This window comes from Protomyctophum bolini (assembly GCF_963924005.1).
Source record: "Protomyctophum bolini genome assembly, chromosome: 5".
Taxonomy (NCBI): domain Eukaryota; kingdom Metazoa; phylum Chordata; class Actinopteri; order Myctophiformes; family Myctophidae; genus Protomyctophum; species Protomyctophum bolini.
Window position 1 is genome coordinate 9,824,235 of NC_137866.1, and position 22,455 is coordinate 9,846,689.

General features: G+C 41.6%; 1 protein-coding gene across 4 annotated transcripts; it reads right to left on the reverse strand.

The window, feature by feature from the left end:
- Nucleotides 1-1,004: 1,004 nt before the first annotated feature.
- On the reverse strand, nucleotides 1,005-21,245 carry LOC308315228 (inner centromere protein-like). 4 transcript variants are annotated; one of them, XM_080763100.1, is made up of 21 exons: nucleotides 21,140-21,245; nucleotides 19,360-19,501; nucleotides 18,034-18,144; nucleotides 17,208-17,443; nucleotides 16,024-16,374; nucleotides 14,763-14,808; nucleotides 13,206-13,242; nucleotides 12,881-12,962; nucleotides 12,615-12,639; nucleotides 12,338-12,389; nucleotides 11,793-11,927; nucleotides 9,773-9,882; nucleotides 9,240-9,363; nucleotides 8,247-8,369; nucleotides 7,152-7,285; nucleotides 6,626-6,749; nucleotides 5,452-5,526; nucleotides 5,104-5,154; nucleotides 4,416-4,481; nucleotides 3,332-3,485; nucleotides 1,005-1,378 (listed from the first exon to the last, which is right to left on the reverse strand). In XM_080763100.1, exons 2-21 carry the CDS (start codon nucleotides 19,491-19,493, stop codon nucleotides 1,206-1,208), a joined length of 2,343 nt encoding a protein of 780 aa, XP_080619226.1. In that variant the 5' UTR covers nucleotides 19,494-19,501; nucleotides 21,140-21,245; the 3' UTR covers nucleotides 1,005-1,205. The 4 variants fall into 4 exon arrangements, with proteins under 4 accessions (XP_080619226.1, XP_080619224.1, XP_080619225.1 ...); XM_080763098.1 differs by having other exon boundaries at nucleotides 7,152-7,282; nucleotides 12,338-12,398; XM_080763099.1 differs by having other exon boundaries at nucleotides 5,104-5,151; nucleotides 12,338-12,398.
- Between the last annotated feature and the right edge of the window lie 1,210 nt (nucleotides 21,246-22,455).

Below are 22,455 nucleotides of genomic sequence, written 5' to 3' on the forward strand. Positions count from 1 at the left end.
GGCATACTATAGCGCGCCGTTTTTCATCATTTTTGAAGATTTGAAAAAAATGACGAAATGACAAAAACGATGGGTTATAGCCCATGTTTTTTGAAATTTTGAAAAAACAAGTTAGCCTCGTTTCTCATCATTTTGGACCATGGGCTATTGCCCATATCGTACGGCATACTATAGCGCGCCGTTTTTCATCATTTTTGAAGATTTGAAAAAAATGACGAAATGACAAAAACGAAAGGTTATAGCCCATGTTTTTTGAAATTTTGAAAAAAAAGTTAGCCTCGTTTCTCATCATTTTGGACCATGGGCTATAGCCCATATACGGCATACTATAGCATGCAGTTTTTCAGCATTTTTGAAAAGAAAAAAAATCGATGGGTTATAGCCCATCATTTTTTGAATTTCAGAAAGAAAAAAATATATCCTCGCTTTTCATCATTTTGTATGTAGGAGTAGTAGCATGCCAAAGTTTGTGCTATTGCCATAGAGAATGCATTGGGCGTTTAAGTTAACTAACTCAGTAAAAAGCATGCATCTCCACAGTAAGCTGAATAATAAAAAGTGTGAATGGAGTTTCTAGGTGAAAGTGATTTTTGACGTGCCAATGTCTGCCATTGAGCCCCATTGTAAATTTGAAAGCACTACATTTCTAAAACTATGCAACATTTCAAAGATTCCTTTTCAGGCAAACAGGTCCACTGTAAAATGAATAAATACGTTTAAATGGGGTTTCTAGGTGTAAGTATGTAGGACTAGTAGCATACTAGCATTAGCAGATGGTTGGAATTGATTGATTAAATTGATTAAGTAGGACTGATTAAGACTTCCATCAACTCACTGAAAGAAAAATTTGGGATCAGCACATCAAAATTCACAAAACTGAACACGAATAACACTTCACCATAAAGATGTCATTTTAACAAAATAAGAATTTATTAACAAATCTGAAAAGAGAAATAACCCCCCCCCCCAAATCACTTTAAAACAATGCAAAAGACTCTTTATAAAACTAGTTTCCCATAGGTTTGGGATATGGTCTTCATCACATTTGAAACCGTACGTGGACTTAGTCTTCTCAAAACGTACATTTCAAGGAAAGGACCACAATGGACCACCATAACGGAGTGTACAATTTGAACCAAATGGACCCGCAAAGGTACATTTGAACACTCAAGTTACAGAACTGTTATAATAAATAAAAAGCATCCCTATTTTGCCATTGGTGGAGAGTGCCAGACAGCAGAGCTGGTCCTCTTGTTGAAGCGAGGTTTCTTTGTGTAGAATATCTCCTCCAGGTTGGGAGGAGAGATGGTTCCAAAGAGAGCATGGAGGTCTGGAGGGTTGAAGTACTCTCTAAGGAGAGTCTGCTGCAGCGCTTGACCTTTTGGAGAACAAAAACATTAAACTAACTGTAGCTGCCAGTGTGAACACAGCATAAAAGCCAAGATAGAGGCCATCATTCATTTCCAATGGAAGCCAGAGACAATATAGTACAAAGCTACCCTTCTTTTCCAATGGAAGAGCCACATGAAGATACAGACATTTGTAGCACAGCATAAAAGCAAAGCTACTTGCCATCATTCATTTAAAATGGAAGACAGCGACATGAAGGTGCAGTACAAAGCTACCATTAATTTCCAATGGAAGGCAGACACATTACAGTTTACAGTTTAGGCATTTAGCAGACGCTCTTAATCCAGAGCGACTTACATTAAGCAAGAACAAAAGCATGGGAATACATCACATAAAAACATTCATCATGAAACATGCGTAAGCTAAGAAAGTAACAGTGGAATATCTATATAATGAAATTTATACGTATAAACTTTACATATATACTACTATGCTATACATATGTACTATGGCGTGCTATGACTATATACAATGCAATTCTAGTGCTGTCTACATAACATGCTATAAGTCTGTTTCAAATGCTATCTAAGTCTACAGAAGTGCTATCTAGGGTAGAGTAAGTGCTATGGGCCATGATGGAGTCTGAAAAGGTGGGTTTTCAGACTACGGCGGAAGATTGGGAGTGATGCTGCAGTTCTGACTGCCATGGGAAGTGCATTCCACAGTTTTGGAGCCAGAAGGGAGAAGAGTTTGGGACGTGTGGAGCGTTGTCCCGGCGTTTTTAGTGAGGGTACTTCCAGCTTCCCTGCGTTAGCTGATCTGAGTGCGCGGGAGGGTTTGTAGGGTTCAATCATACTTGCAAGATATGGGGGAGCCATACCTTTGGTTGCTTTGAATGCCAGCATCAGAGTTTTGTATTCTGTGCGGGCAGCGACCGGGAGCCAGTGGAGGGAGCGGAGCAGGGGGGAGACATGTGAGAATTTTGGCTGGTTGAAGACCAAGCGAGCTTCGGCATTTTGGATCAGCTGGAGAGGCTTAAGTGCACATGCTGGTAGGCCAGTATAACCTGACGCTGCCAGATCCAAAAAGCTTGCTACACAAATTTGTTTCACAGCTTATTTGGATCTGGGATCGCGGAAGCAAATTCGATGACGGGGCTGTTCCTTTTTTTCAAGATACATGGTAGATGATTGGATGGGAGCGTCTGTCTATCACCGTGTGGGCGTGCAAACACAACCAATCATATCGACGTGTCTATATACCGTCACATCCGCATCCCGCCTTTAGCTCACGCTGATTGGTTCGGTACAAAGCAGATCTGACTCAGGGCTCAACTCCGTCAGAGATCCCAGATGAGTGTTGTGTTGGGGAATATGTTTCCGCAATACCGCCCTCATCTGGCAGCGTCAGGTTAAGGCCAGTAAGGAGGGAGTTACAATAGTCAAGTTTTGACAAGACTGTTGTCTGACATTCAGACATTGGTCAACTACAAACTGAGCCACAAATAAGTTAAGCTGGTTTAAACTTTAGATACAAAGCCGTTATATCGGGTGTGTAGCAGCGCATCTTTAATATCTGCCAGTGCGAACGCAGCATTAGGGCGTAAACAGATAATTAAAACAATTTTAATTATCTAAAACCCCAGCCTAGAGTGGGAGTGAATCTCAGGCAAGATTATCCTCTAGTGTGAGGGGTTCATCTTTTTTTTTTACCCATTTTGGGTGGGAACCCCTTTGTGTTTTAAACAGTTATAATTTAGCCATTGAAAAATAGCAGATCTACAAGCTCATAGCACGCCACCGAGTGCCGTGCTACGAGCTTGTAGGTCTGCCATTTTTGAAAAATCATGAAAATATTTATTTCAGAAAACTGGAGGATTTAGAAAACATTTTGTTTTAATTGACGTCAGGCCTGAACGTGTGCAGGTTTAAGATATGAGAGAATGTTAAAGATAATTTTGTAGTGTGTGGTGCCAGCTCACCTTCCGCCCAGGATGGAATGGGTTTTCGTGGTGCCGACTCATCATCCGTCGAGTCGTCACTTTTCTGGTCCATCCCATAATCGTCAGAGTTGCCCGTCAACTTGACGGTCTTGTTTGCACCTTTAGGCGTAATGACGTAGGTCTGTGGAGACTGCTGTAGAAACACAACAAAATTATGATCAGCATGGACATAAACACCCGAGGAACGCTTGTGTCAGCATCACTAGATCTTGTAATAATGTCAGTCTACCATTCAGGAATTTCATATGACAAGGGGACAATGTCGGCATTTAGCAGATGCTCTTATCCAGAGTGACTTAAAGACATACTGAGGGACAGCCCGAGTAAACCAAGACTCAGTCTGAATATACTATATGTACAATGTGTATAAACTGTACAAGGTAAAGGATGAACCCAGCATCGGTCAAGATAACTTGCCAGCTAAATCTGGTCAAGAAAAACAAGCCCAAGTAACAAAACCAAGAGACCACGGAATGTCGGCAGGGCATGTTAAGGTTCAGACCGCTTCCCTAAATTAGTTAATCGATCACTTTAGAACAAGTCGGATAACGTGACGCACAGCACAGCCTCCACTTTGAAGTTGTGCAAATGATGAAAGGGAATACCTTCCATTATTTGCACAACTTCCTGGTTTGGCGGATTGTAGAAATTCTAGTAAATTTTCCATATTTGGTAGAAGTTTTAGAAAAGCAATAAGCTACAAGAGTGGTGGTTTGAGTTTAAAACAGTTAACATCCCAATCGCCCAGGACGAAGTTCACCCTGTGTTAGATGGCCCACCGCTGTCCAGTCGTGTTAGATTTAATTTAATCATGCCTCCCGTTGTCGATCGTCTTTAGAGTGTTTTGGCTACATTTAGCTGCTCCAGCCACATCCGGCATAACTTCCGGTCCGTCTGTAAAAGTGTTCCGTTGCTATAAATCGATTGGGCGCTATGATTTAATGGATTAAATAACCCTGGGCAAGGGGAGTGTTAAGAGTACAGGAAGCATTCTGTTCCCATTGCTTTCCCTACTCTTACTTAGCCACAAGACATAGTCTGCGAGTGTGCGTGCGTGTTTTACCGGAAGATCCATGGTAACGTTCATTCCAGCAGGTCCGCCCTTCCCCGCTGGACTCATCAATGAACTCTGAACACACACACACACACACACACACACACACACACACACACACACACACACACAAAGAGAATGTTTAACGCTTTACATCAGAGCAGCTTGTTACAGTCAAACCAATTAGATTAAAGACATTGTGTTAATTATTTGTCCATGAAAGATTTAACTAAACTGACCCAAATACAATGGATGAAAGTTGTTAAATATAAATAAGTTAAATATAGCAGGATCAGTTGTTGCTAAGACAGTCTGGGTTTGTTTCCATCCCCCATTGCTTTCTTCCTGCCTCTCTACCACCATTTCCTGTCAGGACTCCCCCTTTCATTGGTGTGTTGCCCAGGTTGTGCCTAAACCCTAAGATTTAACTTGAGAAAGACCATGATTGAACCCAACCTTAACCACAGAAACCCACCCGCAAACATGCCTCACTCCAACCTTAATCCCAACCTCAGAAATGATGCCTAAACCTAATCTCAAAATCCTGTCCACCTGGGTAAAACACTTTACTCAACTGTCTCCCATGAAATAAAGGCTTGGAAAAGCCCCTGTCAAATCTAAAAGTAGGTTTCATGTGGTGATTTATCTCCACATCAACTGTAAAAATAACTTTACTTAAATAGTGTTTTGATTTTACCTCCACATCGAAAGTGACGTTGATGCATGCTGCAGACTGTCCTAAAGGCTGCTGGAGGAACCACACAAATATGAAGTCATTGCTCATGTCACATCAACAACATTTAATGACCTAGCAGTTACATTTTATGCAGGAAAAGACCGTCATCCACAGAAAAAGGCCAAGTCCCAACAGCCCATTAAGTCTTTCATCGACCCTAGTCAAACAAGTCAGAACAATGGCATACAAGTTTAACAGCTAGAAAGTGGCTTCTGTAATTTCAACTTGGTCCATATGTAAATCTAAACAAGTCTACATTACATTATGATAAAATACATGGTTGATAAATGTGATTCTTTGCAAACTAACCTGCATCTTAGCTGCTTCTTCAGCCAAGCGCTGTTTAGCAGCCCTCTCTTCTTCAGCCAATCTCTGCTGCTCTTCCTACAGCAGTAGATAGTGTTAATATCGTCATTGTCAGACAGAAACCTTGCATCTTTTCCATAAATATCCCATTTTATACTTTACAGTGTCACTCAAATGTTGCAAAAATAGCAGATCTACAAGTTCTTCACAGTTGTTTAAAGGACAACCGTTTTTCAACCAAGCTTTAGGTTTTAGGTAAAAGGTGTTATTTTTTCTCCATTTGCTGCTTTTTGTTTTAGGGATTTTAGCCGTTTTTGACAGCTGGCGGGGGCATTCGAGCTGTGGGCACTGGCGGCGTGTTCCCTCCTCCGCATCATCAGTGCCCATACCCAAGGCGGGGGTTGGCGATAGGGCCTTTCTGTGTGGAGTTTGCATGTTCTCCCCGTGTCCCCTAGGGTAGATACCCTCACAAAAACATGCCGTAATCCTGGTCTCTAAAACTACCTCCCCCTGGCCAGCCGGGGCGCCTGATGGAGGGGAAAGGAACTGGTCGGAATAACGTGTCCCTTCCACGCGCTACGTCCGGCAGGTGAAAAGCAGCTTGGACTCCTCATGCATAGAAGGAGGCATGAGGTCAGTCCGCTGCCCCCCCAGGTTGGCAGAGGAAGTGTAGCGCCCAGGATTACATTAGATAATTGGTACTGGGTGAAAAGAAAACTGGGTTACAAAATTGTGGGATAAAAATGTAGTTAAAAAAAAAAGAAAAAGAAAGCAGCAAATTAAAAGATTAACACTAATCTTTTACCCTCTTATAACCTAAAACCTGAACCTTGGTTGGAAAAAAAAAACGAAAGTTGTCACACGTCGTGTGAGCTTTTAGATCAGCTAGTCTCACAGAACGTTGGCCTGTTACAACATGCCCAGAATAGGGATGCTAGGGTACATGTGAGGGATGCTAGGGTACATGTGAGGGATGCTAGGGTACATGTGGTCAACGGTTTCTGGTGTTAAGTTTTACATTGAGCTCCAGAAGCAGTTTGGTTTTTCAGGTGCATGCGTTTGGTCCAACATACCAACAGTCCTACAGTCATGAGACCAAAACCCAACCCTAACCGGAAGCCACAGGTTAGTTTTAACCCACAGCACGGCTTAGTTTTAACCAGCAGCGCATGTTTACCTTCTTCATCTTGTCTTCCAGCGCCTTTCTTTTCTCAGCCTCTTTCCGCTCCTTCTCCTCAGCCTCTTTCCTCTCCTCTCTGGCAGATTTCTCTACTCCCCTCTGAAGAGCCTCTGCTCGCTCCCTGAAGACAAACAATACAACTTAGTAACACAACTGCTATAATGTATAGTAGTAGTATAGTGTTATAGTAGACCGTAGAGTTCAGTAAAGTAACTGTTGCGTTAAAGTGTCACAGTACATTGTTGGTGTCGGGCAGATAACTCTATTCTACACTCGTGTTTGTTGTAAATAATGCTCTAGTCTAGTTGATCATACAGCTTCACGCAAAAGCATCAAAAGGTAGCAGATCCACAATGGAAGTTCCCAGGACTTATCCTTTTAGCCTTAATGTCTGAATCCACAGGTGCAACATTTTTGATTAATAATGTCCGACTGTACCGCGTTTAAATCTTTGACGTTATTCAATAAAGATTAGCCAGGATCATCAAGTAGTTTCAGGGTTCAGTGAAGGTTCAGTTTGTACCGTTCAGCCCTCTCCTGTTCCTTCTTCAACTCCTGAGCTCTGCGTGCCTCGGCCAGCTTGTGAGCTCTGTGCACCTCCTCCTCCGCTCTCCGCTTGGCCTGCAGGGCCTGCTGACGCTTCTCCTCCTCCTCCTCCTGACGAGAGAACGTACCAAACCTTAAGTTAAATGGTTTATATGGGATCTTCATCCAAAGCACTTTGCAATGTGCGTTACACTGACAGCAGAGGAAAGCTGGCTTGTCAAGAGCAGTCGGTGGTTAAATTGGGCTACCGGGTTTAAAATGTCAAGTGGTTAAAATATGAAAAGAATTAAAGTTAAATAAATATTATTTCTATCGATTACTCGTCATTCATCTCTTTAAGGTCCGAGTCTTGAGTGGTGGCTCAAAATGTTACCTGAAACAAATGTGCAAAACAAGACACTTTGGTGCAAGGATTTTCTTTAATTTACTGTGAGGGAGACACTGCTGTAAACTAGCAATTATTTTGTTGTGACTTTGATTTGTGTGACTGAAGACTATTTAGAATGAAATGTTCCAACAGTCATTTTAGTCAACAGTAAGTAGGTCGGGGAGGCTTATTGTCGGTAACAGCCAGCAATAAGCAAAATCATTGTACTGTGTGTACCGTTAATAGAAATGCTATGATATATTTTCCTTGTAACTGAAAAAAATAAAGTGAATACTGTTAATAGAAATTAAAGAGTGTACTGTCAATTGAAATATATATAAATAAGGTATGCTCCGATCAGGCTTTTTGGGACCAATCCAGATTGTTTCTCATGATCGGCCGATACCGACACCATTCTTGTGCGTAAGGGGAACATTTTAATATTTCCAGAATTACATGTCAAAACCCACGTCCAAACTGTTCCTGTGTGTGAGGAGGAAGGGGAGAATGTTTAGGCCTGTCAAAGATGCAAAATGATATACTATACGATTGACTTTTACACCACTTAAATGGTATAAGATGGGGTAAATTGACGATCACCGATCGACTCATTTGGAGTGAACATCGGATGCCGATTGTTCGGAGCATCTCTATTAGAAAGAATGTAGGTTAACATAAATGTCAGGTGACCTGCAGTCTACTTACAGCCTGTTGAATCTTCTTCAGTCGCGTCTCCTCCTCTAGCTTCCTCCTGCTGTCAATCTCCTCCTGATGTTTTAACGCCAGCTGCTTCTTCAGCTTCTCCTCCACCAAGCGCTCAGCACGAAGCTGGAAACAAACGTCGAGTCAAAGAATTAGCCCGTTGCAAAGTCCCTCCCCAACCAGTCCTTGTGCAACAGGCAAGTTAGCAACAGTTACTAAGAGGGGAGAAATGGCAAGCTTTCCTTCTCACCGGTTACTAAGAGGGGAGAAATGGCAAGCTTTCCTTCTCACCCATTGAGATGCATGTTAAGTGACGGGATTTCTTCATATAAATAAGCGATAATTTTCAGTGATAGAGGTTCAAAACATCTTCTAAATCTCGTCAACCAAGACTGTAGTAGGCTAGGCACTGGACAAATGTGCACGACATTTAAATAAACTAGAAATACAAGGACATGTTAGAGGGAGAAACAGTATCCAACTCAATCAACTTACGACCACAGAGTTCTATAATCATAATATAAATGCACTGTAAGACTACGGTGATTAGTATTATTGCCATCACCTGGGTGGCAGTCGTGTAACTTTCCCAACATTAAGCTGTGCATGTTAAACACCACAAGAACCATTAAAAAAAAAAAAATTGAAAGCTATGAGGTGATGAAAGCTTGCCATCCTTAGCAACGGTTGCTAAACTATTTGGATTGGCCAATGGCTTTTGGCTAATTGAGTAGTCGAGGTGGATTTTCACTTAAACACAGTTACAGATAAAAGTACGGTGAATATACAGGCTGTTTGCAATTACAAGGATGGGAAATAAAAAGCACACAAAGCCTGAAAATGGCATTGTTAAAATCAGTATTGTGTCATTTAAAGAAGTTGTAAATCACATTTAGTGCATGTCAGTATCATGTAGCTTAGAAGTCCTAAAACACAACATTACAAAACAAAATAGGGGAAACGTCACCAGGAAGGAAATTAAGGAGAGTTTGTTACCTTGTCATTCTTCTCCTCCATCTGAACTCTTTTCTGTTCCATCTTGGTCTTCTTTTTTTCCTCTGCCTTTTGTTCTTCTTTGGCTCTGGCTTCAGCCGCTTTCTTCAGCCTCTCCTCCCTCTTCCTACAAACATCAAGGGCGGACAATGAGGAAATCGGTGCTGGTACACATTATATCATTTAAGTTTTAATATGGCAATAACTTTTACAGTTGGAAAGCCCATTTCACGCCCATTTCATGTAGGTCGCACTCTTGGGAGAAAAATATATACAAATCTAAATAAAACGTATTCTGCAGTTGCCATTGACAGTTTGGTGGATTGGATGATTTAAGTCGGTCATAAACAAGACAATTCTTCATGAGTGCAACACACATACTTGGTGTTCAGGTGGGTTGCGTTTGGTACATAATTGTCTGTTGTAACAGTCAAGTTATAAAGTTAAACCATCTGAACATGGTTATGAAGTTAAAGCACCTGAACGCAGTTCTACAGTAAAACCAGACTAAAATAATTCATGGTCACATTCTGTACCTTTTCAGTTCCTCCTGTTTCCTCTTCTTCTCTTCCTCCATCTTATTCATTCTCTCTTCTTCCTGCTCCTGCTTCTTCTTGAGCACTTCCAGCTTCTGGCGTTCTTTTGCCTGATGGGAAACAAAATGCACTCAAGTTCAATCCACCCTGAAGCCGTTAAGTCCAGTCCTTTACCAAACAGTTGTCACCATGCAAACACACCGTTTCATGCGTTACAAAGATAAATTAGTGAATTGTAGTTTTTGGGGGAGATTGTGTTTTAAGTGGTTGCATTGTGCATAATTGGTGAGGACTGGGTTTTAGCAATACTGTAGAAACTCCCAGCTTCCCAGGTGAAAGAACCCCAAATATACCAATATGAAAATACTGAACTTTGTGGTAGTTATAGTTTAACTTTCCATGTTAACATGCAGCTAGATGTAGTTATCGGTGTTAAACATGTATCACTGTATAGTAGATGTTCTGGAGAGTGACATTTTTTCCATTCATTTTATCCCCTCAAATCTAAATACAGAATCAAGCAACGTACAAAATAAATAAAAAACCTGTCCGGGATGCACACAAAAGCCAGAATGAATGTTAAAATGACCCCAAGTGAAGGTGAAATAATCCCTTTAAATGGCGTGAACAGTGTCCTAAAATGAGTTTGACAGCCTGTAACAACAGATTCCCAATAAAGTACAATTATTAGTTTTACAACCGTGGTGTAAAGAGTTGTTATAACACAAACATAACTAGGAAGTGGTGAACCAATGAGGAGTTGTCCAATGTGTTATGGAAACAATGTTGTGAATCAAATCACTTACCACAACACCCAGCGTCTGCTGGAGAGGACACATATGACTACATTACCCAACAATCATATTTCTACATCTGACTACAACACACATTACCCAACATCCGACTACAACACACTACATTCATATTTCTAAATCTGACAACACACTACATTACCCAACATTCATATTTCTACATCCGACTACATTACCCAACATTCATATTTCTACATCCGACTACATTACCCAACATTCCTATTTCTACATCAGACTACATTCATATTTCTACAACACACTACATTACCCAACATTCATATTTCTACATCCGACTACAACACACGACATTACCCAACAGTCATATTTCTACAACACACTACCCAACATTCATATTTCTACAACACACTACATTACCCAACATTCATATTTCTACATCCGACTACAACACACGACATTACCCAACAGTCATATTTCTACATCAGACTACATTAACCAACAGTCATATTTCTACATCAGACTACATTAACCAACATTCGGAGTTCTACATCTGGACTAGAGCTCTTCACGCGCCCTGAAAATACTAGACAGGACCCGAGACCCATGCGGGCAGGATCTGTATTTTATCTAAATCACTTGGGCCGGGATAGGTTCCATTACCTCAGAACTCAGGTCCGTCTATCAATATGTGCAACACCTGAGTGGGTCCGAGAAGTCCCGTAGGCTACTACTGTGTGTGAGCGGTAGCGGTGCAAAAACATAAACTGATGCATTGCGTAGAGACTTATTTTAGAGTCCCATACGGCAAGGCAGCCTGGCTAATTTGAAAACACTGGCGTACATCGATTCCTCTAAAGTTTGACTCATTGAGGACAAGTGTTAGTCATAAAATGCTCATTGGTCAATTTACACAGTCTCCTCCCCATTCTGAATTAAATTCCCATAGACTTTATATTGTCAAATAAGAACTGTGATCCAAAAATAAACAATGTTCCCAGTGGTTTTACTCATGGCTATGAAGAAACAGACTGTGAGGAATGCTAACGTTACAGCCACGGAATTAGTTACATTCGCCAGAAACAGACTATAAAAATGCTTTCACACTAGGGGCTGAGCTGAGGCGACTGATCAGATTCTGCTCATCACGTCCAGTTTCTTTGCACACAGTTACCAACAGTGACAGTACGTTGTGTTGACTACTACCACTATGTCCACCTTCAGAGGTGCGACAGTAAGGTGTGTTGACGTACCACCGTGTCCACCTTCAGAGGAGTGTTGTGTTTAATGAAGGACTTCATGACAGCTGTGCGACCCAGAGAGTTTGGAGCCATCAACATCTGGTTCCGGTGGACAGTCTGGAGGAAAGTCTTCATGTTGGGCCTCACCTGGGGGGGAAAAAACAACCTTATTTGTATGTATTCATCACCCGACCGTCGTGTTGGATCACGCAACTTGGCAATTCTCTAATCAACTGCGTGCCATTGGGTGTCCCGAACCCAGATTTGATAGATAATATCATCATGTCATATTTTAGCAATTTTCGGGAAAATGTGGCCCAAATCTTTCACAGCGAATGTTTTTAACTCAAAGCTTTGCTTCTGGGGGTCCTTGGAACAACATTTTGAGATGGAGTCCGCAGTCAAATGCAGATAATTTTGGGGATCCTTGACATGAAAAATGTTGAGCACCACAGACAAACCAAACTTTTAGGATTTAGAAGAATCGGCATCAGGTTTAAATGGGTTAACACATTCACATTCACGTCCCAACCCCAGATAAAGCACTTTTATCTTACCACTTTCTTCTGGCTGCCATCTGCATGTTCTTCAGGCTTTCGTTTGGTACTCCTGGAAGCTCTAAAGAGCATGATGACATGAACACACTTCATGATTCAGCGGCTCATAAATTGTATCTTGTTTAACTTGTATATTGACACACGTTTTTAGACACCATGTAAACCAACCATTTGACTGACGATTAAAATAACATTTACAACACTAAATACAGTTTATCAAACACAAATTGACTAAACAGCCATCACAGTTTGAACACAAATCAAAAGCAGTACTTACCTCACAGGTGCCTCAACAGCTGCATCTACAAACGGAAAGGTAATTTATTTGGATGTATCATTGCAAATCATTTATTTAAATTAATCATGTGTACAATGATCACAGGTGCTTTAGCAGACACTCTAAAAGTCGGATTTGTGGGGATCTGATGCCCCCCTCTGGTCAATAGTTTTATATACGTGGGACTGGGTGATGTCATCCCTGCTTCTGATCACTGAATTAAAACATGCATTTCTTTTAGGGTATAAGACACCCTCATGTCTTACCAGCTGTCTGTGATCTCGAGTTTGCAACAGCAGAGCGACTACTGGCCCGAGTCACACTGTTACTGCTGCCACTGGCAAACTCCTGCAGTCACAAGAGAGAAAACGCTGTTAACCTACTAGTACTGCTGCCACAAGAACTATTATGTAAGGACTATATAGATAATGAGAAAGAACTCAGTTGCTGCTGCCACAAGAAAGCAAACATCTTTTGTAAATGCAATGCCACTCTTCCAGTCAGAAGACAAGGTCATTAATAATATTATATTCATGTAATGTATGTAATGTCAATAGACAGATAGTTAAAATGTAATGTTCACAGACAGACCTCTGGTTCCTCAGTCTCAGCAGCCTCCGACAGCTCCCTGAAAGACAAAATGTTTGCAAAATACACTTATAAACAGTAATATATAGCCGAGATAATTTGAGACAGCTCCCTCTTGCTGAAAGAATATTAGGATTACGCTGGATAATTAATGTTTTAACACATTAGATGAAGAGGGAAGTAATATTAAGGGGGGGGACACACACACAAGTGTCGTTTTTGGCAGCAAATTTTGATTTTAGTCATAGTCTCTTCAATAGTTAATTTAGTTGTCACATTTTAGTCAACTTGAATGTTTTGAATGAATAAATGACCTTTATTTATATAGCACCCTTCTCAGCACGAGTGCTTTACAATAGTACAAAAATAAAACTGTAACAGCAGGCAGCCATTATCACAGGGTCAACAGTGAAAAAACATAGCAACAAAAGGACAATAAAAACACAAAGATAAAAACATAAACAGTAGAAAAACAGTGTTATAGGTGACCAAATGCCTGTCTGAACATGAATGTTTTCAGTTTTTTAAAAGAGGCCTCAGGAAGGACAGTTCTTAGGTCCAGGGGGAGGGCGTTCCACAGTCTGGGGGCTGTCACTACAAAGGCTCGGTCACCCTTAGTTTTTAATCTGGTCCTGGGGACCACGAGGAGGTGCTGATCGGCTGAACGGAGTGAACGTGTGTTTGTGTAGGGTTGAATCAGTTCGGTGATGTAGGCAGGGGCTTGGCCGTGGAGTGCTTTGTGGGTGAAAGTGAGGATTTTGAAATGTATTCTGTATTGTACTGGGAGCCAATGCAGTGAGGCTAGAATGGGTGTGATGTGACATGACTTTTTTGACCTGGTGAGTAATCTGGCAGCTGCATTGTGAACCAGTTGTAGTTTGTCAATGGATGTTTTGTTGAGACAGGTGAAGAGTGAATTACAGTAGTCTAACCTGGAAGATATAAATGCATGTACGGACAGTTCTAGCTCAGAGTGGGAGATGATGGACCGGAGTTTTGCAATATTTCTGAGGTGAAAGAAACAGGTGCGAGTGAGTGATTTGACGTGGTTGTCTAGGTGCATGGACTGGTCAAAAACTAGATACGACACTAGATACGACAACTAGACTAGTGTTAGTCTAGTTTTAGTAGACTAAATATCATAAGATTTTAGTCTACTAAATGTACAGTTGATTTAGTCGACTAAAAAGTATTTTGGTTGGCCATCGTAATGACCGTTTACACTTGCTGAAAATAGCGGATCCACATTCTCAAGCAAGTGTAAAATTACTTCTACTGGTTCTCCTGTCCCCTAGTCCCTTCCTAACATTTTAGTCTAGTTTTTATTTGTTGACGAAATTGTCAGTATATTTAGTTTGTCATCATAGCTTAGTTCATTTAGTTTCCATTTATTTTTTGTCAGTGAAAAAAAAAAAAAAAAAAGGTAGTCAACGAAATAAACACTAGAACGCAAGACAGTGATACATCCTTCAGAGTGGGTGAAGCAGGAGTCTTTACTGTCAAATTTGTCTGACGACTCTGACCCTACTCAACATCACACCTTTTAGAATAAAGACTCACTCTGGTTGGTGTTCATCCTCATCTTCTGTCTCTGCAGGGGTGTCTTCTACAAAGAAAGACGACAATTCACCATAACTTCACTATACAACCTAAAGGATCCAATGTGCCAAACTGATGTCGGTGTTGATCAGTGCTGAAAATTACTACTAGTACTCAAATCAAATTTGTATAGCATCTTTAAAAACAACTCATTGTACCAAAGTGCTTCACAGGTCAGAGAAAATACACCAGTCTAAGACAATATAAAAATAAACGCACAGTTATGGAAAGTACTGGTCTGGTATCATGTTTTGCATTTTTTTCCATAGTATATCATGTATTGTAGAGTATACAACTGCTGCTATGTTTCTCACACACCTTTACATCCTACCTCTCAGGTACCAAGTGTAAATATGTAGAATAGATAGATAATTTGTTTGCCCTTCTGCAGTTCCCCAGTTCTCAAATTGTGTTCGTAGCCCCTACCTTATGGAATGAACTACCCCTTTCCCTAAGGAGGGCAGAATCTGTCGATACCTTCAAAAAGCTGCTAAAAACCCATTTGTTTTGTAAGCACTTTGGTTTGTAATTCTGTCTATATCCATGTACTGTACGTTTATATATTTTATTACTACTCTACTGCGTTGCATTGGGGTGTAGTTTTATTGTTGATCTATGTCATGCTCTCGTTTTTTCAGCACCTTGTGACATTTGTTTTGAAAGGTTCTTTATAAATAAAATGTACCTTACCCCTAAGCCCCCTAACCTGACGCTGCCAGATGAGGGCGGTATTGCGGAAACATATTCCCCAACACAACACTCATCTGGGATCTCTGACGGAGTTGAGCCCTGAGTCAGATCTGCTTCGTACCGAACCAATCAGCGTGAGCTAAAGGCGGGATGCGGATGTGACGGTATATAGACACGTCGATATGATTGGTTGTGTTTGCACGCCCACACGGTGATAGACAGACGCTCCCATCCAATCATCTACCATGTATCTTGAAAAAAAGGAACAGCCCCGTCATCGAATTTGCTTCCGCGATCCCAGATCCAAATAAGCTGTGAAACAAATTTGTGTAGCAAGCTTTTTGGATCTGGCAGCGTCAGGTTATAAGCCCCCACCACCCTCTATCGAAATAACATGGCATAAAAACAAATTTCACACACTTGTGATGTGACAATAAAAACACTTACCACTAGAATGGAGTCACTGAACATAACATGTGAACACTTGCCACTAGAGTTGAGTTACTGAATATTACATGTTGTGAACACTTACCACTGCAGGGTGAGCTGGAGGCGTGAGCCTTAAACTTCCTCAGCAGTGACCTCCTGGAGGCTCTGCGGACAGACTCCCGGGTCAGGCTGTGACGCAGGCCTGCTGCAGAGTGACGCAGCGACAGCGAGACCCTCGGCCTGGTAGGCGTTTCCACTGTAGCCATACGGCCGGGGGAGGCCACGCTGGCGGCCATGCGGTTAGGGGAGGCCACGCTGGTGGCCGTGCGGTCAGGGGAGGAGGGCTCTGGCTCCAGCTGTGGAGGCCTGGCCGCCTCGGCAGAGCGCCGGTCGCCGACAGAGATCCTCACCACGGCTTTCGGCAGCGTGGTGGACACCCGACAAGGACGATACTCTGAGGACAGACAAGGTAGAATTATTGTATGCGTGATTATTTCAGTGAATTTTGTGTTCCAGTCACAAGCTTTTATTTTGAAGGTATTGGACAATTGGAGGCGCACAGGTGAATGTATTTAACCGTCATCAGACAGGCACACATTCAGTTTGGCACTAGGGAGGTGCACAAGTTTTTAGCAGGGTGACAGGGTCAAAGCGAAGCAGTTATTCCCATAATGTTTGCCGAATGTCTGTAAAAGAAATGGAATAAAATACCAAACCTGCAAGAGCTGCTTGGACATTGGACTCATTTATCCCTGCATAAGATTCACGATACCTGGTGCCTCAGAGCCATTTATTGTCGTCGACAAATGGCCAGTACACTACGGTTGTTATAGAAAGTCTATAAAACGTTGCTTAAATAAAGTTGTCTTTTTTCCTATCTTTTTAAGATTTAGATGGTGTTCAGGTCATTTTGTACTTAGATCATCAGGTGTGCATAACAGTCGTTTCCTACTACTCTGCCACAAAAAGAAAATTGGAATTCCACCTACACGATCCATTAAACTATGTAGGCCTGAAATACTTCAGGAGATCACAAGGAGAGAAATGCAAACTCCCATAGAAAGGTGGTGTCACTCACTGCCGCCGTTTTTCCTTTGTACATAGCGTTTTCCATTTATTGCTATTCTGTACACCATGTTGATGAATACATAGGACCACAATCGACACGAAACCCCAGTACTTTTGGCGTTATCCTTTTAGCGTTAACGTCTGACTGTTCCACGAGCTGTTCACATTTGACCATTACGTTTTCAATCAATAAGGGGATTGTGACGGTAGTCACGGTACCGTTCATATCTGTGGAGTGCTCTACAGGCTCCGCTTTGACCATGGTGCTCAGTGGCTGCTCCTCGTCTGCCACCTCCAGAGAGACCGAGCCCATGCCCTCAGAGGTGGAAGGCTGGGGCTCCATGACAGCCACAGAGGAGGTGGAGGAAGGCCGAGGCGCCATCACCTCCTCCAAGACCAGGTCCAGTTTCTTCATAGAGGAGGCAGCCAAATTGCTGCGTCTCCCCTTGGAAAACCTACAAAAAATAAAGTAGTTTTTTTAAAGATTTCCAGAACCCCTCACACACACAATGTCAAGTTAATAAAGTAGGATCTAGACACATGGATCGAAATCTTGATTTACAATTTGTGAAACAGTATGAATGGAGCACCCTCCAAGAATTAACAATATGTAAACTTTGCTTTTATATGAAATATCCAAGACTAGGCCAGAAGATGCTTCTTCTGAACATACTATATTACCAGTTTGACCTAGCCCGACACATTTTTTCCTTTCACTTCATTATTCAAGAACACATTTTTATAATGGGCATGGTTACTACTGGTTAGCGAATCAGGGGCTGAAGCCAGGCTATGTTTGACCACTGCATAAAATGCTCCAATCATAAAATATATTTTAAATAAACCAAATATAGCACATCTACAAGCTCTCACACAAAAGACAAAACGCAGTGAGAGCTTGTAGATCGGCCATTTTCATGGTGCAACATGCTTTCATACAGCAATGCAGGATGCAGCATGACGTTTATGAGTCAGCATGACTTCTATGGAATGAAAATGACTGGTGATTGACAGGTTTAATCCCATGCCAATGTAAGCAACTAACCTCCTCCTGGTTTGAGCCTCCTCTTGAAGTGCCATAGAAATCCGCTTCTTGCGAGGGCGTCTTTTCTGCGACGGCGTTTTTGGCATGAGCTCTGGCTCAGTGTTGGATTCACTGAAATAAAGACAAGTAGCATCATCTGTAGCTCAGTCAGTGCTGCTGGATTCACTCACTCCATTAAAAACAAGTAGCTTGCAGTCGCAGAGTAGACTACATTAGACATTGACTTCAGCCCTATATACTTCCCTCAGGGTTCTATACTTGGCTTCCTTTCCATCTTGTAAAGCACCAAAATGGCTGATTGACAAGTTCACAGCATGGCATGTTGGTAGCCCCACAAGCAGAACCCAAATGTAGTAAAGTTTCTGACACTTTTATGACTTTACCCAGTGGGTCCTGGTTCACGCTGGGCTGCCACCAGGTATGCACACATAAATACAATGTAAACACGTAAGGAGAAAAGATTCTGCGCGGTTTTACGACGTTTATTCCTGTTATGGTTTCCGAATGTGCGAACTATAAGTACCTGACATACCTCTGAGAATATCTCCTGTGTCGCGGAAGCCGTTAAGTATTTTTAATCTATGTTTGATTAAAAATGTCGCTTCTTCCTACCTTGTTTATTGACACCTCATTGTACCGCCTATCTGGCTAGCTAGTGGCCTTATAGCTATGACGTAGCCGGCACAAGCCAACCGCACATCGGGAGGCGGTACAATAAACAGTAAATAAACAAGAGGAAATCAAAGCGACATTTTTAATTTTTAATTTTTACTTAACGGCTTCCGCGACACAGGAGATATTCTCAGAGGTATGTCAGGTACTTATAGTTTGCACATTCGGAAACCATAACAGGAAAAAACTTAGTAATACCGTGCAGACCGACTAAACGATGAGTTTGTTTAGGTCCGCGTTCCAACAATCGCATTAGAAAATGTTGTAATGTCCAGGAACCCTACGCAAAGCTAGGTCCAATCATAAAAGCTTTCGGAGGGTTCCGAGAGGGGCTAGGCATGTTGGGAGCTTGTAGATCAGCCATTACGATTTCAACAATGTTTCCCATATTGGGCATGTCGCTTAGGTTAAGGTTCTGCAGGCCAACTGATATTTTTGGTATGATCTCTATTCTGATATCATTCATAATTTTAATAATCTTCTGATTAGTCCCGCGTTGCCAGACTGTTGCCTCCTGCCATTTTCAAATTACTTCTGTCATACAGTCTGGAAGTGAAGCCTCCTCCACACGAGTTACAACAGCACCTTTAAAAACACTCAACTTTATATATTGTTGCATTACATTTAATAAGGGAAACAAGTTTTAAAACCTACCCAGAGAACATGAAGTACGCCGCCTGCTCGATCTCCTTCAGCCATACCATGTGGACAAGGTCGATCTCAGCCACAAACTCGTCCAGTTCCTGCATCAGCCTCCTGGAGAGGTTTTGAGTGGCTTCGATGGCCATGATGGATGCTAGAGCCAAACACAATGGAAAAATAACCAATTAAAAGTGGGAAAGCATCCATGTCTTTTTAACCATTCAAAATAGCATGTTGCTCGCCTAGCGGTGCACCTTCTTGCAGACTGCTTTTTCAGGCATACTGTGACAAATCTAAATCAAATCTTTCTTTCTGGACTGGAGGAACAACCTGGACCGGCCCAGATAGGGCCGGGGCCATATATGGTGGCATGACATGTCACGAGGTGTGATGGACTGACAACAATATATGGAGGTGTGACGAATTGGCGGAGGGACAGGTTCTCATAGTAATCTCTCATATTGATTATTGCGACCACAGGTTCTCATAGTAACCTGTGGTGGCAATAATCATACATTTACATGCACCGGACCTGGGTTCCTTCCAACTCATTGGGTTCACAGCCGAAAATAGTCTACTTGATGCAACGCAATGCACACATTGTGGGCTTGCCTTGCACATCTAGTACCGACCACAACATGGGTCTTAAAAAGGTGAATGCTACCCCTTAAGACTGGGCAGTGTGCACATGTTAAATTGGCAGTTTGGGATTACTTAATAACTTGTACAAACACACGATTTGAGTTGATCAAGGTTGCCTAATGCCTACACATCAACACAAAAAGGTTCGCCCCTTCCAATCATTTGGCAGTAGTGCCGGTTAGACTCTCTTAGAGATTCGTCAGAATTGGAGAGAAAAAAAACTAGGAGTCTATTTTGGGCTACACGCACGCACACACAGTCAAGCTATATAATAATGTGACCGTGACTGAACAGTAAAGTATTTAGTTTTACCAGGAACGTTCGTGAACCATTTGCAACCACAGGCGTAAATACGTAGATATGCTCAAATGTTCTTGCCAAAATGTTAATTTATAACACTGTGTTGTTAGCTTAGCAGCGTTTACTTTAGCCCCATATGTGCCCTCTCCCTACGCTCATTCTGTAGCTCCGAGATGAGGTCACACACTAGCCCCCTCCCACGCGTTTCAGGAACGGCCTTCAACGGCGCAAGCTTCCGCAGTGTACATTTCTTATCCTTACCACACCATTAATCCAAAAAGTGTATGGACAATGCACCTTTACACTAATTCATACATAGGAGCGGCGCAGAAAATCCCGCCGCTCCTATGTATGAAAGCCTTTACGTCCCGTCTTTTGTCAGTCGCTTCCATGTTTATCAAGGAAGTGTGCGTGTGCGCGTGCATGTCGAGTGAACTGAAGTCAGTTGGAAATTTCGACCAGGGGAGGCGCCGGGGAGGCGCTAAAGCTTTTCAACTTCCTTGATAAACATGGAAGCGACTGACAAAAGACGGGACGTAAAGGCTTTCATACATAGGAGCGGCGGGATTTTCTGCGCCGCTCCTATGTATGAATTAATGTAAAGGTGCATTGTCCATACACTTTTTGGATTAATGGTGTGGTAAGGATAAGAAATGTACACTGCGGAAGCTTGCGCCGTTGAAGGCCGTTCCTGAAACGCGTGGGAGGGGGCTAGTGTGTGACCTCATCTCGGAGCTACAGAATGAGCGTAGGGAGAGGGCACATATGGGGCTACGTTTACTTTAGCTAACTACTAAACTCATCCATAACGATATACATTAACGTAACGGTGAAGAAAAAACGACGTTACCTGTTCGGGAATTGGAAATGAAACCTTAAAAATAGATTATAAAATAGACAAAAAATGTTTGTTTGTTTGTTTGTTTGTCTGCTCTACTCTACTCGCTTCCTTGTCAGGTGGTCGGAATTCAAACTGAGACTGAGAGCGCCGCATAAACGCATTCGTTATGAATCACATCCACCCAATCACAGCGCTCCGTGGAATGAGGTCTCGCAGGAACCTCGCCCCTCATTGACTGATGTGCATGACCAATGGGGAGGAGATTTCCTCCCTGTGGACCAATGGGAAACCGCAGGATTCCAAGGCTGATGATTGATTGATTCATTGATGATTTTTTTTATTCACAGTTAGTAGAATGGGTACAGTTCAAACGAAAGTACAGGAAATAAGGATAAAACCAGAAAAACCACTTGTTTACATCTAGGGTCCTTCATTTTAAATTCATCAGAACATTTAAAGATTTACAAATATACTTTTAATTGTATGTATGGATAAAAAGGAAATAAAATAAAAATAATAACAAAATGGAAAATGTGTGCAATATGAAAAATCACACCCGTGTGAAGTGAGGGGCACTAATATATTAAAGTCTAACTCATGTTGATTAGGTGATGTTGATGTAATGGTGATGTAAAACAAACAGTGCCAAAACAAACATAAATGCCATTAACAATTAAGAGACAATATGATGTAATGAGTTACATTATGACATAAGTTTTCCCTTCATTGTCATTTATTAAACAAACAATGAACTAAAGACAAACATTAAACCTATAGGCCCCTCAAAAATGGGGGGGGGGCTTTCGTTTTTTTACAGGGGCACTTTGTTGCACTAGTCCGCCAGATGGCAGACACGCTTGCTTCACAATCACATTTGTTTCAGATGCTGTGAACTGTGAATCCATACCGCTCCTGGCAGTTTGCAATATTGTATTAACAATATCAGGAGGCTAATTTCATCTACATAATTGTTAGTAAGTGCCACTGGCTGATCACCTCCATGCCACACCCATTGATGAAATTATTTGTTCAAAAGTAGCCCAGACCGAGTATTAACTCCATACATTAATATACTTTTCAGATGGTCGACATTTCTTGTTTAAAAAAAACGTTTTTTTAGTGGTCTTGTAAAATATTCTAATTCATTGGGATAGGAATTTTTGATTTTCATGAGCTGTACGCCATAATCAAGATTAAAACAAAAAAAGTTTTAAATACTTTATGCACAATGAATTGAGAATATATAAAAGTTTCACTTTTTGAATTATATTACGGATATATATTACTGATACGGTTATATAACAAAATATTCTAATTACATGGGA

What these genes read in the sequence shown, in the direction of transcription:
- LOC308315228 (XM_080763097.1), bottom strand. Translation starts at nt 19,493, where the DNA reads ATGGCCATCGAAGCCACTCAAAACCTCTCCAGGAGGCTGATGCAGGAA. An exon ending in GAGGATGAACACCAACCAGA is followed by an intron (nt 13,243 to 14,762) that starts GTGAGTCTTTAT and finishes TTTGTCTTTCAG; the next exon opens with GGAGCTGTCGGAGGCTGCTG. An exon ending in GAACAGGAGAGGGCTGAACG is followed by an intron (nt 6,750 to 7,151) that starts GTACAAACTGAA and finishes GTTTGTCTTCAG; the next exon opens with GGAGCGAGCAGAGGCTCTTC.